Source organism: Oenanthe melanoleuca, chromosome 9, assembly GCF_029582105.1.
Source record: "Oenanthe melanoleuca isolate GR-GAL-2019-014 chromosome 9, OMel1.0, whole genome shotgun sequence".
Taxonomy (NCBI): domain Eukaryota; kingdom Metazoa; phylum Chordata; class Aves; order Passeriformes; family Muscicapidae; genus Oenanthe; species Oenanthe melanoleuca.
In genome coordinates this window covers 10,050,789-10,065,687 of record NC_079343.1, presented here as the reverse complement: position 1 = coordinate 10,065,687, position 14,899 = coordinate 10,050,789, and the positions used below count along the sequence as shown (strand labels likewise).

The 14,899-nt window shown below is 35.9% G+C and overlaps 1 protein-coding gene across 1 annotated transcript in view; it reads left to right on the top strand.

Annotated features, from left to right (window-relative positions):
• Window positions 1-14,899, top strand: part of DNER (delta/notch like EGF repeat containing) — a 113,552-nt gene that overhangs the window by 54,353 nt on the left and 44,300 nt on the right. The window contains exons 3-4 of the mRNA XM_056498954.1: window positions 3,551-3,645; window positions 6,052-6,218. Of these exons, the coding sequence (XP_056354929.1) occupies window positions 3,551-3,645; window positions 6,052-6,218 (262 nt within the window). The remainder of the gene's footprint in view (window positions 1-3,550; window positions 3,646-6,051; window positions 6,219-14,899) is intronic.

Below are 14,899 nucleotides of genomic sequence, written 5' to 3'. Positions count from 1 at the left end.
GCACATTATTAAATTTGCTTTATTGAACCAAAATTTACTATGATATCCCTTGGAAAAAAAATCTGAAAGAACTAGCATTTACAAGATCATTCCTCATACTGCATTTTCATAACAGTTTCTGTCCTATTGAAGAACTGAAAGGTTTTCTTTCTTAATGACCATGCCAGTTTTCATGGAGCACCACCCCAGAACACAGCCTAGCTTTTCTCAAAAAAATAATTTTCTCAATCCATAATATAATGTCTTTTCTAGTACTTTTAAAATTGTAGTTTTTTACTTTTAAGCACTGATCTTTGTTGTAGAATGAGCTTGTATCCATCTTTTATTTAGTTCAAGAATTATGTGTGGGTTTATATATTCTGTTTAATTCCTGACTAATTTGCCCCAGTTTGCTCTGGTTGCAATACCATGCAGAACTCTCTGTTGCCCCACGAGGAGGTAAAAACAAGAGAACAACTTTTTGAGATGGAGAAACAAGAGATTAACCAAAGAGAACATTCTCAGAGCAGGAAGAAAGTACCTGAGTGACAGGTATATGTGTGTGCCTGAGTGTGTACATGTGCACACATAATTATTTGTGCTACATTTGGGGATATTTTCAAAAGAAGCACTTTCACTGTGTGCTGTGGTGGGGTTTAGTGAAAGCTGTGGTGTCACTGAAGTTACAGTGGCAATTAACAGGAAAGACTTAAAAGGCAACTGGCTCATGAGGTGAGTTTTCACTGACAGCATCACAGAGTGGGTGAGGTTCAAGGCACCTTTGGATTTTTTCTTGGTCCAAGCAGGGTCAGCTAGAGCAGGTTGCTCCAGACTTTATTCACCTGAAACTTAAATAAGTGCAAGGATGGAAAGTCCACTAGGTACCTGGGCAGCCTCCTCCACTGCTTGGATCTATCTGTTGGTTTTGAGAAATATTCATTAATACCCTGTTAATAAGGTAGTGAGGACTTTCTAAGTCTCATATGAATTTGGCCATTCCACTTACAGACCACTTTTAAATTTGAGGAAAGTGTGGCATATTTTGCAAGAAGTAAAAGCCTTCTGCCTTTCTATGAACTTGGGGTTGAAATACAAAAGAAATGCAAGCATATCATGGCAGCAGAACGGCTGGAATTTGCACTGTCAGGATTAGTCTGCCCATATTGATAAGGCCTTGTAGAATTACAAATGTCTGCTCAACTTTTCAAGAAATCTACAATGAAATTTCATACACAATAGCTGTCTTCAGAGAACTAATTTCAGCCCTGAGAGGCTGCATAGATGCAGACTTATAATCTGTATGCTCCTCTTCTTAGCCTTATTGAATTAAAGTCTAGTACACTTAGAAAAGTAATAAAGGCACTCAATCATGTAAAAATATTGCCTTGGGATTTATGTATGTATTTCAGCACTTGTTGAATTAAGTGTATAACTCATTATTCTGGTTTTGTAAGGCAGGAGAGTATCTGTCTAACTCATGCTATTTAATTTCTTCTGGAAAGTTGTAATATGGAAGAACAGTCTGTTGCTCTTTTAGGTAGCAGCCCTGATTTTCTTTGCAATCTCTTCTATACCACTGCCATGGCCTGGTAAGGGCATCTAACAAAATCACTGCTGTCTTGTTAAGGTCCAGGTAGAGATTATAGGAGTAAGAACTCAAGATTTCACTCTTGCTTTCTCAAATGATGCTGCCCTTTTACCTATGTAAAGTCTAAATGCATTTGAAGCAGAAATAGTTTTTGTATATTATGTTACATTTTAAGAAAAATGTCATGATTTAGGTGCAAACTTATGGAAAATTCATGTAAAGAGGAATTCTGTATTTACTGTCAACAATTTGATATTTAATGATTTTAAACTCATTGAAGAGCAGTCTTGGATGTTGACACAGGAGCTTATCTTTGCAATCAGCTCCTAAACATACTTTAGACTCTGGAGGGTGCATGAAGATTTTGTTTTCTTTGGTGACTATTTTTAAAGTAGCTGCATCATTTGTGTAAATGTTTATAAGTCTATTCCCCAGAACCTTCTCACTGTCCTGACATTTCTGTACTGTTAAATACTTCAGGAGAATTGTTGGATGTCATTGCAGTTATGTTATGGGTTTTCTTTTTAATTGTCTTTAAATGGCATTAGATACCTTCTCTATTTGTGTTTGTACTTTAGACTAGGAATGATTTTTATTTTTACCTCTGAAAATCATTAAAGTATATTTCCCAGTGACTTCAGTTTAAATTATCTCCAACAAGTTCTAGCAGCCTTTTTTTTTTTTTTTTTTTGAGTGAAAATTGCAGATTGTTTACATCTTGAGTGTCCTTTTTTGCTGTAATGTATTGGTTGTCTTTGCCCTCATTCTTCAGTAGTCCAATTTTGCAGAGCGCTCTGTTAAGACATGAAAGAGATACACTTAAAATTCTTTATAAAAATTTCTCACAGCTGTGAAAAAACTGCAATTTGTTTCTTAATTCAGGTGTCAAAGCTGTCATTTTTTGTCTCCACAGTACTTGACTGAAATAGGACACTGCTGAGACAATTTTTTTCCTTATAAGAGTTACTGCTTTTTCCAATGTTATTTGTCTGATCCAAATATCAGGGTCATTAATAAATAAAAATTTCAAATTTAAGCTGTTGCAAAATCCTGGGTTTAGCATCCCACTGGTTTAGATGGTTATTTTACCAAATTCTTAGAGCAGGAAGTCAGGGCCAATTACAAATAGAGTTCCTAGAGAAATACATTGAACATTACAGATCTCTGTTGCTTCTTTTTCCAGTGTGACATTTCAAAGGCAAGTTGATGAAGATACATGAAAAGTTATTTAAAACTTCTGATCATATTTGGTGATAGAATCAATTATGCCACATAAAGTATTACTTATTTTGAAATAAATGTACCCTTGGAAACAAGAACAATTTTCAAACTGTCTTTAGGAAATTACTACTTCCGAAGATCTCAGTAATTAAGGAATCTCTGTGATTCCTGTGTTGTGTGGTGTCTGGATCTAGTTAATGTAGTAACTGATTTCTGTGCCAGTAGGCATCACTAGATTTGGCAAACGCATCCTTTCGCTCTCACTGTGATCATCATTTTTCTTCCATCTGAAAGCACTGTTTGTCCAAGCATTTTTCACTTGGAAAGAATAATAATGGGCAAGTGTGAGAGTGTTTTTTAAAGGAAACCTGTGTTTGGAAAAAGCATATTTCAATATAGTAGAAAAGCAAGGTATTTATTACTATAAATCCTCAGTATTGCATAAATGAATGATGCACTATTTCTTGTATGTAAAAAATATTAGAGCATTTATTGTTCTAAAAGACCAGAAAATTATTCATTTTTTTCTAAATATATTCACTTTTAAAGGAAGATGCCTTTAGAAGTTCACACTTTTGTGCAGGAGTTTTCAGTTTTGTGAATTTTGAACACTTTTGCAGGTAGCATAGAGGTTTCAGTGAATTCCTGAAGACTTTTAGAAGATGGCTGTGGACTATTAGTGTTATTTGTAAAAAAATCTTTCATGTTTTATTCAGTCAGATTTTATGGTTTATTGTTAAATAAAGCTATTTTTATTTTCAGATTACCCCAGATATGGCTTGTGGAAATGCCAGTTCCAATACTTCTGCTGGAGGCCGGCTTATCTCCTTTGAAGTTCCACAGAATACATCAATAAAGTGAGAATATTCTTATGTGTTATGAAGTACAAAAGCACTTTTATTTTCATTTGACTGAATATTTTAGACAACAGTTTTTGAGATAGGCAAATTTGTCAAATGACTAAAAGACTATGAGAGAATTCATGCAGACTTCAAGCATGTAGCAGAGCCATGACAGGTCTTTGCTTGGCATAATTTCTCCACATATTTAATGTTTTAGAAGATGTAAGCGTGTAAGCTGTCTCTGGGCTATCATAATACATTAGGAATTAGGGCAGGTGTGTTGAAGATGTCAGTTTGAAAAAGATATGGCATTTCCTTTCTACTTTGTACAGTGAACAATTTTCCCCCTTTAATCTCATAATGAACTTGCTGATAGAAAGTGTTATTGTTGAATAAGTGCATGTATATTGTGCATTTTTATTTGATTTCTGGGTTATTGCTTTGGGTGTCATCATCAGCTGTAAAATCTTTGTGTATGTCCCAAAAACAACGTTTCTCAAAAAATTTGAACTTATTCTGTTACTCACTTTTCAAAATCATGCTTTTTGGATCAAATACTTGTTTTGTTACATTTAATTAACAGAACCTGACTTCCTAGAAAGATCTGATTCTGTCAGCTGGGCTGAAGCATTTTCCTATTGGAAATTTTCTTTAAAAAAAAAATCTGCCAACGTAGTTCTCTGGCTCATAGCTTTGCTGCAGTTTTAGACTTACATTTTCCCAAAATAGCCTACTTTTCTCATACTGTCATCTTATCTTTCAGAATCCTATGTTTCTGTTAAAAAAGGCCATGCTCACAGGAAAAAACAAAGTGATGCAAGCAGACAAGCTGCAGACAGTTTGGAGCAGTAACTGTTAAACGTGGGGGCCATCCCACCCTTCCCACGGGGTTTGAATTGTGCTCATTCATGAGCCTTAAGCCTAAGTCAGGAGCAGATCTGGGAGTGTGGATGCCCTGGCTGGCTGGAATCTGAAAGAAAACAAGTGGCTTTTCTTGGCATCAGGACCCTGAAGTTCTATTTAAGAGCCTTGATGGAGGAACCCCATTTTAAAGGAGGTTACAGAGTACACAGCCAGTTTTGACCATTTTTACACCATATATTTAGTAGAGTTTTATACCTGGGTAGATTAGTGCAAGTCAAGATCGATTTTTATTTAATTTCATTTACTATCTTAAGTGCCCATGTAACTTACCTGATTCAATGGCTATCTGTGAAAGGAAAATAATTTCAATTTAATAAGTTGACTTTGTTTTGATTGTCATGTGAGACCTAAACAGTGAAACTAGTTGCTTTCTGTTCTAAAAGTGAGACAGTCAGTTTTTAGAGTAGAAATTGGGGTTGCTCTTAAAAAGGGTGCAAATACTGTAAAAAATTTGCTTCTTATGATCCCTAGTTGCAATCTTTTTTCAACTTCTGTCACGCAGGATTACAAAACTTTGCTTCCCTTGTTTTGAAATCAAGTGAAAAATGACCAGGCATAAACTGCCTTGTGTTTTTAGCAGGATTGAAACAATTTCAGTACAGGAAATTGTGGAACACAGCTTAATCTCTAGGTATTTGGAGGTTTGTTTTCAGCAGGATAGAATTATCAGTATGTAGCTGTTGGATGAGGTAGAGTTTGTATTTTTGGAGGATGGTTCAAACTCATTTGGGATTCCTTCATAGGAAATTAATGCAAATACTTGGGACCTTACCAGAAGTATGACAGATTTTTATTGTTTCTTTATGGAGGTGAGTAGGAAAAAAAGTGCCCTATGAGTAAAAGGCTGGCATAATGTAGCTCCCTAATGGAGCCAACAGTGTGGACACAGTAGTAGACTTTATATCCAATCTGTCAATATTCAGGAAGGCACCATGGGCTCAGTGACCTTGGGAGCATTACATGACTCATTTGATTTACAAGAATAAACTGTCCTGAATCTTCAATCTGGTGTGTCAAACAAATGAGGATTTCTACCAGGATCTGTCTCTCAGTATTGAGTGAACATTGAATGTTCTTCAGTAAACAACAGGGCTGGAGGTACTTCAGGTGCAGAAAATGATGGCACTGTAGGATAGAGGTAATACTAAAAAAGGCATAAATACAAAGACTGAATAAGGATTATTTATAAGGGTATACTTTACTGTGATGGGATAGTTATCTGAAACTCCTCTTGGGCATTAAGATGGTGACCTTCAAGTATTGGAAATTGGGACTCTGTATGATTTAGTCTGCTATTACATAAACTGTTATGCAAATCTTAAAATTGGTGCAATTTTAAGTTTTGCAGACATGCTGAAGACATTCAGGATTTTTCCTAATTCCATACTTGCTAGATTTAAGTTTCCCACCTTTGTTAAGGTTCAGTTTTACAGTGATGTACTTCCTAATTACACTAATTTCCCTCAGTGTAAATATTCTCACAATTTCTTTTCTCAGAATAAGGCAAGATGCTACTGCTTCTCTCATCCTGCTATGGAAGGTCACAAGCACTGGATTTAAACAGTGTTCACTTATTGATGGCAGAAGTGTCACTCTTCTCCAGGCACTGGGTGGACTTGTGCTTTCTGAAGAAATGCTTGCATTAGGAAACAACTACTTTATTGGTGAGTAACGTGCTGTTTTTCTGTCCATCACCTCTAGGTGACAGCTGATGGTTTACTCAGCATTTAGAGGAACAAAGGACTAATTCCTTTAAGTGCTGAGAGATCCTGATAGGATAATAGGATGGTGTTTCAGACACTGGTTCGTTCAAACTGGACAAGAACTGCACTAAATTCTTACACAGTTGGCACCATTCACTGTAAAATCTACATGGTCATTTTTGTCTGATAGCTTGAGATGATGCAAGTTATTTTATATATTCTGTTTTAATAAGCTTTGGGCAAATGCTGCAGTATATAATTAAATGCTTGAGGTGTTTCTTTGTCAGGTATTGTGTCATGGGATGCTTTGTGAAGAAGCTTAAGCCTGTAGACAAGAAAATTGAAAAAAATATATTACAAGATCAGATTTCCAATTATATTTTAACAGTGTTTAATTGCACTACTTTTTATCTTCTAGTGTTGTCTTTGTGAATATGGAACCTTAGAAATATACTATTTGTTTCACTTGGCAATTAAATGTTAAGCATCTTTGTGGAAGGAGTATAATGAAAATAGCCTGATATATTATTTTTAAGGGTATGGGAAATAACACAGATTTAATGCTATATTTATGCATAGACACAATAGACTTAATTAAATTGAGATTTCTGGGCAGATGTTGTATTATACCAATGACATGAAACCAAAGTCTTTGTAATAACAGCACTTATTGTTATCTGCTTGAAATGCTGTATATTTTTAAAGGAACTATAAGCTGCCACAACTGTTATTTGAAAACTTACCATGTTAATAAATGTAAAATTAAGAACATTCTGATGTAGAAACACTGGGAAAAATTCCAAGTGCATATCTAATACAGAAAATCCCCAAATACAGGAACAGTACCTTGTTCTCTCCTTTTTCAGCTATTACTTTCCAAAGATACTGCTCGAAGGTTGTTAGTAGAATAATTTAATTCTTATCATCATTGGTTTCTTTTAGTGATGTTTATTTCCTTCAAATCATTTTCCACTTTCTTTCTTTTAATATTATTATTCCTTCTACAATACTTAGTTTTAGGCTCTTTTACTCCTTTTAATCTTGTTTTGCATTTAATTTGTCAGAGTTAAAGGCATGTCTCTGAAATAAATTTTAGCATTTGCTTTTTGGTAGTTAATGTGTGATAAAAGTGTCCTGAAGACAGGATAATTGGTAGCTTTTATGCAGTGGTGAAAATGCCTAAAGGCACAGCTTGGTCTAAGCTGCTAAGCAGAGGGCCCAGGTTTCTCTATGAAGGCTCCACTTTACTGTACAAGCCATATAGCACAGGTTATTAATTTAGATAACTGAAATATGTATTGTGTTACTCTTTCATAGTTTGTCTTGTCCTACTCATCTCTATAGCTCAATTTCTGTCCCTGGGATTCTTTGAATTTTTTATTGTGTGCTGAGTAACATGAGGTGAAAATGGGACTTTCCTAGATGAATATAACATGAGGTTGATTCCATAAAAATTGTTTATTTCAAGCATTCTGAAACCTGTTGCTTTATTTCCATGTGGTTTTAGATATTTTGGCCTTCCTTATCAATTTCCTGATGTTGAAATTCTTTGTGAAATTTTCCAGCTGCTGAAACTAAGGCACGATTTTTTTTTAATTTAAGAAAGTGCCTCTGAATTTCCTTCTCAGTTGTATGGAAATATTCTGTTTACTTCCCATCAACAGTTTTTGTCCAATGAACTGTAAGTCTTGGGTGTAAAACTTAAAAAGTAACTCAGTTATTTGGTGTAAAAATGAATTTTATCTTCACTCAACTGAAATCCACAATTATGCCAAGGCTTATAGAAAAATAACTTGATCTTCACTTCAGATTTGATCCAGATGTGTGGAAGAGGTCTGTCAATTTGGTGTGTCTCGCAAGTTTTTTAATATTTAACTTTTAATAGGTCACTTCAATAACGTTTTTCTTATAGACAAATTTCCATGTTTCTTGATAGACATGAAAAAGTACAATAAATTAAAGTGGGTGATTTTATATGAAAAAACCAATAATGCTGCCAGTGCTTTTATTGATGATATCTAAGACAGAATGATATGAGAATGCTGTAGGCTTCTTTAAGCAGTCACACAGTAAGACTGAGGACCATGTCAGTCAATACATTTACTTTATATAATTTCCTCCTCCTTCCCCCACGTTTTTTCTGTTTATTCAAATGTGATTTTAAAGGTTTCTTCTTTTAATTGGTGAACTTTGTACAAGGGCATTTTTTAATCTTGTAAAAACTTTCTAATTAGAACTGTAAAAGAAAAATTAGGAAGATCTGAGTGGGTTTTTTTTAACTTTTTTTTGTGTGTCTCTTTTTGATCTGCATCCTTTTTGAGTCATTTCTCACTGTGTTCCTTCCAAGTTTAGTTACTCAGCAAGGTACTTTAATTGCCTCTTTCAAATCTTTCTGAACAAGTTATTTATGTAAAAGATAAAACATTTTGGGAAATATTATTTGTTTTGTGTTACCTTGTGGTGACACAAGTTTAAAGTTGTTTATACAAGATTGAAAAGACTCAGAAGTCAGCAGTAATGTGCTGATTTGCTGATCATGTGGTTCAGGGCACAGTGTCTAGAGGTTGGGAAGAATGCTGTTTCTGAGACCTAAAAATAGCCCCTGTCAGCACAGAGCTGTTCACCCCAGAGACAGTACCTGCACTGTGTGAGAATGAAGGAGAGACTGTAGCACAACTCAGCCAAAAAGAGCACTCTGTTCCGTGATAGGATTTATAAAATGGCTGCTGCATCTGCAAACAGTTTCTTGCAGTGCAGGGACAGTGATGGTGCTGTGCTCATGCAGCATGATTGTGTGGTTTAATTACAGCATTTACCTGGCTGTGGCCAGCAGAACACTGGCTGGGACATTCTGCAACATGTTCCTTCCATGCTTTGCTCAGAGGATATTTAGAGTTTCTCTGTAGGATTTATTACTACACTTGTGCCAGTCTTCTAAAATAATTTATGTTTTTATTAGAGAGTGTACCTATTAGTCAGTGGGAAGAAACCTAAATATGGTTCAGGCTTTAAAGTGAGCTGTGTGGGTTAGGAGTAGGATGGAGCACATGACCCATGCCAAGGTGCTGGTGGCTTTCAATGCCAGGTTACTGCTGGACAGATGTGGTTGGCCTGTAGGATAAGCCAGCTGAGCTGTTCCTCTCTGCTCACAGTTTGCAGCAAAACTGCATCTTTTGAAATCAAGATTTAAAAAAAGGTGTTTAATCAAGGGCATTTCTGAACAGGAAATGTTTTTGCTATCTATTCTGTGGAGTGCTATGGTTGGGCATCAAGATTGGCCAAAGAGACAGTGAGAAAGGGAAGCAGGAGGGATTTAATAGTGTCTTTAAATAAGAGATGGAAATTAAGGGTTCAGCATTGAAAACATTATTGAAGTAAAAGGCAGGCTTTCCATTAATTAGACTTATAGATTTGTACACTGTCCCAATGTTCTTTGAAGTTAATGAGTGATTCCTGCATAAACTATTTATGATATTTATAAAATCAAAAATCTCATCAATATTTGTTTTATTTCTGGATGTTCATATATTCCTGCTAGCAGTAATGGTACTAGAACATTTGAAAATGAGTTAACTGCAAAATTTACATTGTTAGAGTCACTTACCTATTCTTCATTGCAATATATCTCGAAAAATTGAAATCAGATGAAATATATTTTACAAGTCTGAAAAGTGAGATAAGAGTTCCCTGATGCACTGTCAGTTGGTGGAGGAATCTTTCAGAAGTTCTCATGAATTCTAATAGGTACAGCTAAGGATCTCTGGGGTGAGTTGAAAGTGCTGCTTGCTATGTGTTTTGGGGGAAATCTAATCTACCCAGCATTGTGCACTTCTCTCTTTCAGGAAATAATATACTGGATTCTGGAATGTGTCTGTATTTTTCTATACCAGATTGTTGCAAATGTAGAAGATTTACTGGATTGATTAAATAATAGCTGTCTTGAGAAAAAATGCTGCATTAAAAAAATGAATAAAGGCCTTTGAAGGGCTTTGAAGGACATTCTCAGTTTGTATGGCATCTCCCACAAAAATCATTTATGATTTGTTGCATGCATCTCTTTTATCCAAGCGTGCGATCACGCTCTGACTGAGAACTGGAACGTTAATTTTGAGAACACAGGTTGCTGTCAAAATACTGAAAAAACAAAACCCAATGTAGAATAAAAGCATTAAAATATTTCTTTTTTTAATGCTCACATTTTAGAAGTTTGACAGTGATTATACACCATCTGCTTCTGCACGAATCAGGTAATTCACCCTGGTGGTAAATTAATATATGTGTTTACTAAGGCAACAGTTCTGTGCTTCAGGGGTATCCAAAGTTGCACCAGTGGCTGGCAGACTTGCAGTCAGACAGGTCTAATTTCACACAGTTTCCAGTCTGCTTGGAAAACTGGTATATGTACACCTGTGTGGCTGTACAGATAGCAGATCATATTTAACAGTCCAGTTAACAGCTAGGACACAAAACAACCATAGCTTCTTTTTAATGAATTTGGAAATTGAGTAATAAGTGATGGAATCATAGAATATGCTGAGTTGGAAGGGACTCATCAGCATCATCCAACTCCTGGCGCCCTGCACAGGCACCCCAAGAACCCCACCCTGTGCCTGAGAGCGTTGTCCAAACACTTTTTGAACTCTGTCAGCCTTGGTGCTGTGAGCACTGCCCTGGGGAGCCTGTTCCGTGCCCAAACACCCTCTGGATGATAAATCTTTTCCTGATATCCCACCTAAACCTCCCTGACACAGCTTCATACCATTTTCCTTTTCGTACCAATACAAGACTGCATATTATATGATTATTGAATGATTATTACTTAGTTTTAAGAAATGTTTATTTGGAGGTTTTGGGCATAATGCAGAAGGTGGAGCTGGCAGTACTGACTCTATGTGCACGCAACCTATTTCCTTTCCTTCTCCTAATGACATAAAAAAATGAAATTATGTTTTCAGGTTTTTATCATGGCTGTTAGGATATTATTTCTGTTGAAAAAAGATCTTCTTATCAGCTTTCATGATAAAATGTTGGAAAAATTGCTTTTCTGCCCCGGTGTGCCCAGAGCTGAAGCATTAATGATGGGAGCACTTTCAGAAAAATAGTAAACCAAACAGTTGGGCATTTGTATGCTGCCTCCATTTCCCCATAGGTAATATGATAGAAAATGTGTATAGAATTGTAAAAGAATGCTTGTAAATAGCTTGAAACTACTTGCTTTTAGACTTTGTGCTTTATTTAGCAGTTCCACGGTGCTGCTTAAAAGGAAAGATGCTGCTTAAAAAGCAGGTTTCAAGACATACTGCTACATTAGCTTTTTCAGCTTATTGTCTGCTTATAAAATCAAAGGAAGACATTTATAAGGAAAACTGCTATTTCTCAGATGAGATCTTCCAGATAATAAAGTAGAAAGTTTAACATTTAATACGAATTACTATTTTTATCTGAACAGAAAATAAATCCTGTAGCACAACCTTTAAATTATAATGCTTATTTTCATCACAGCAGACAAAAACTGACGTAGACTTGTCGGTTGACATTACTTGGCATGTCATCTGGTTTTCTCCAAGATGCCCAGCCTTTTAGATCAATACAATATAATTAGCTGCTTTAAACTATAATTATCAAGTATTTCAAAAATATTTCCTTAAATAAAATTGGTAGCTGTACAAATGCACTTGAAAATAGGTGCTCTAGCATCTTTGTGGTGAGATGAAGAATACTGATGCCATTCAAATGCCAACACCTCTAAGGCAGCTTGCTTGAATTCCATAAAACTTCTTGATATTTGGCTTAAAAAGGAAAATTAATGCATGGCTTCTGAAGCACAAGATATCTGCTGCTTTTTAATAAGTGTGGGAGCCATATGGTTCTGTGTCAGGAAGGGTAATATTTTCCAATCCAAAATGCTGTCCTTCCTTCCAAATGCAGCAAAGTATTTTATTTTCTAACTCTGCCGTGAGCAGTTATTTACTCGTCTGTTGTTCTTTGATTATTCAATGAGTCTCCCTGCAAGACCTCATTATGCATTAATGAGTAGTCACCACCAATACTAGTGCAGCTATATTGAATAGGCAAAATTAAACAGTGTAAAAAATACTATCTGGAAAAAAAAAATAATACAGAGAGATATTTTGAAACAAGTTGGTCTTTTCTAACTCTTTTTGTCTGGCAATAGGATTTCAGATTAGGAGCAAAACCTAGCTGAGGCTTTGAGATGTTGTGTTTTGTGTTGTTACAGGTCTCTAAAACATGCACACATTTGTCTAAAGAAAGCAGTTTACTGCATCTCAAAATTGCTTAAAAAAGCAATTTTACTACTCAAGCAAAAAATTAAATAGGACAATTTTATTTCATAATAGTAGATGTGTGAATTGAGTTCACTAAAAACCACGTAATTGAGTTACGGTAACTTTAACAAATTGCCATGTGTCAGCTGAGCATGTGTGTGAGCTCCCAGTCCATGGCATATTGTAGTCATTTGACTCAACCCCTTTCACTCTGGGCCAAATGAAATCTCTGTGCCTTGCACATGCTGTGGTTGGGGTGTTCAGCTGTGCTTGTGCCCAGCTGATGTGCAGAACCTCTGTCCGTGTGCGTGACCGTTCTGCTCCTTTTGTGCAAGGCGGCCTCGCTGGGGGGAGCTGGTGACAACTGCTCCACTTAGTGGGGCTCTCATTTGAAAGTGTGTAATTTGCCTGGAAGGGCCCTATTGTCTGCAGATTTGAGCATTGTGCTCAACTGAACATTTCCCTGGGGTTCTGGGCACAAGAGCTAACCTTGCAGAAAATGGCCTTTTGGTAAACAATAGCAGCAGCAGCAAAGTGCGAACAGCAAGAAAAGCTCAGTGAGGTGTTAATTTCAATGATTTCTGTTATAAAATGGCTTGGTTAGGCAAAGAAATGAAGCATTCAGCTGAAATCCAAACCATTCTGAAGAATGCTGTTGGCCTATATAAGAAAGGGTATCTTTATAAGTATGATAAAATAAATATCCTGTATCTCGTCTCACATGGAAGTAGATGTAAACATCAGATGAGTTACTATTTTAATACATTGTATTATGTTTTAAGTTATCATTTAAATAATTTCTACTCTTTAGAGTAATCTTTAATTAATCAGTAAATTATTCAAAATTAATTTTTATTCATTACTATTTCTAGCAAATAACAATGGGAAATTATTTTTCTAATCTTTGGAGGTTCATCTACTCAAATTTTTAATGTTTGGTGAAACACCTTTTGTTTGTTTCTTTAAGATTCCTCTTTCTTCAAATAGGACTTCTGTGACCAATTCACAATCAAGATATTTATTTTAAGTTCATCACATGGTTGTTTGCATGATAAGATCTTGGACAGAATGTTTAACCTGATCTGTGGAATACAGATACCAGTGCATACTGGTAGTATGCACAGTACCTCTGTGAGAGACATTTTAATAATGCTTGTAAAATGCTTTGAGAACTTCAGCTAGTAGTGTAGCACACTGTAATGTGAATTTAAAAGTAGGGTAGCCACTCACAGAGCCTCTCAGTTGAACCAGTCACTACAGATATATCCTAGCCAAACTTGCCATCCCATCTTCTGCAGCTCCTCTTAGTGCAGTCCCAGCTATGCCACTTGTATTCCACCACACTTACCTGCATTTGCAAACTATGGAATCGAGAGATTCTAGCTGTCTACATTTCAGCCCGAAATAGTTCTTTGCCAGCTTGGCAACTTGGCTGAAATGCTGACAAATAAAGATATATTGGGAAATTGTGATACACGAAATCTTTTAGAAGAAAGTCTTGTCACCCTTTGCTGGGCTTTTGCCATTACTTTGGACCGTAAGCAGAGTCCTTGAAGCTCTAGGAGAAGGTCACACATTAAGCTATTGCCACAGCTCCTTAATAAGGTGAGTGCAAGTGGCTTTGCAAGAGTAAGGGTGCTCCTGCTAGCTGACTGTTTCATAATTCTGTCATGAGGCTTGACCTAGTCAACCTATTAAGTCAGATAATTCTTTAAGTAACAGTGAAATTCAGAAATTGACATTTGTTATAGAGGAAGTGTAGTGGAATGTGGGACTTGGCTATGCTAAATGAATTCAACTGGTTTGCTCAGTTCATAAATATATTTTTACTACCAGTCCTGCAAAATTGGCCTCCAGCTTGAAAGGCAAGCTGTGTGCTGTTTCTTCCCAAAGTTTTGGTAATAATTTTCTGACACCTAAATTTTGCTTTCTCTTACAGCAGTGTAACACTATCATTGTCAATCTGTGGATGTAACTTGAGCAGCAACACTCTTACCTTTCAGTGGTTATACCTGAAAAGAAAGTATGTGCTTAATTTTAGGAGCCCAGGCTATTTTCATTGTTGGTAGCAAAGGAAGAAAGCATATCCATCTAAAAACTGACTATGACTATGAACACAATTTGGAGAATACAGTGAATGTGATGAGAAGTGTTTCAGTCACTCCCAGGAAAAATTCTTTAAATTGCTGTTTCATGTGAGTTTGTGGGGAAAAAAAAAAAAAAAAAAAAAAAAAAAGAGAGAGAGAGATTTGAAACAGTTATTGAACTGAATTAGAATAGAGAATTTCAAAATATACTTTCAAAAGCAGTATCTGACCAAGGTTTCTGTGAATAAAGCAGAGTAAGCACGTTGAT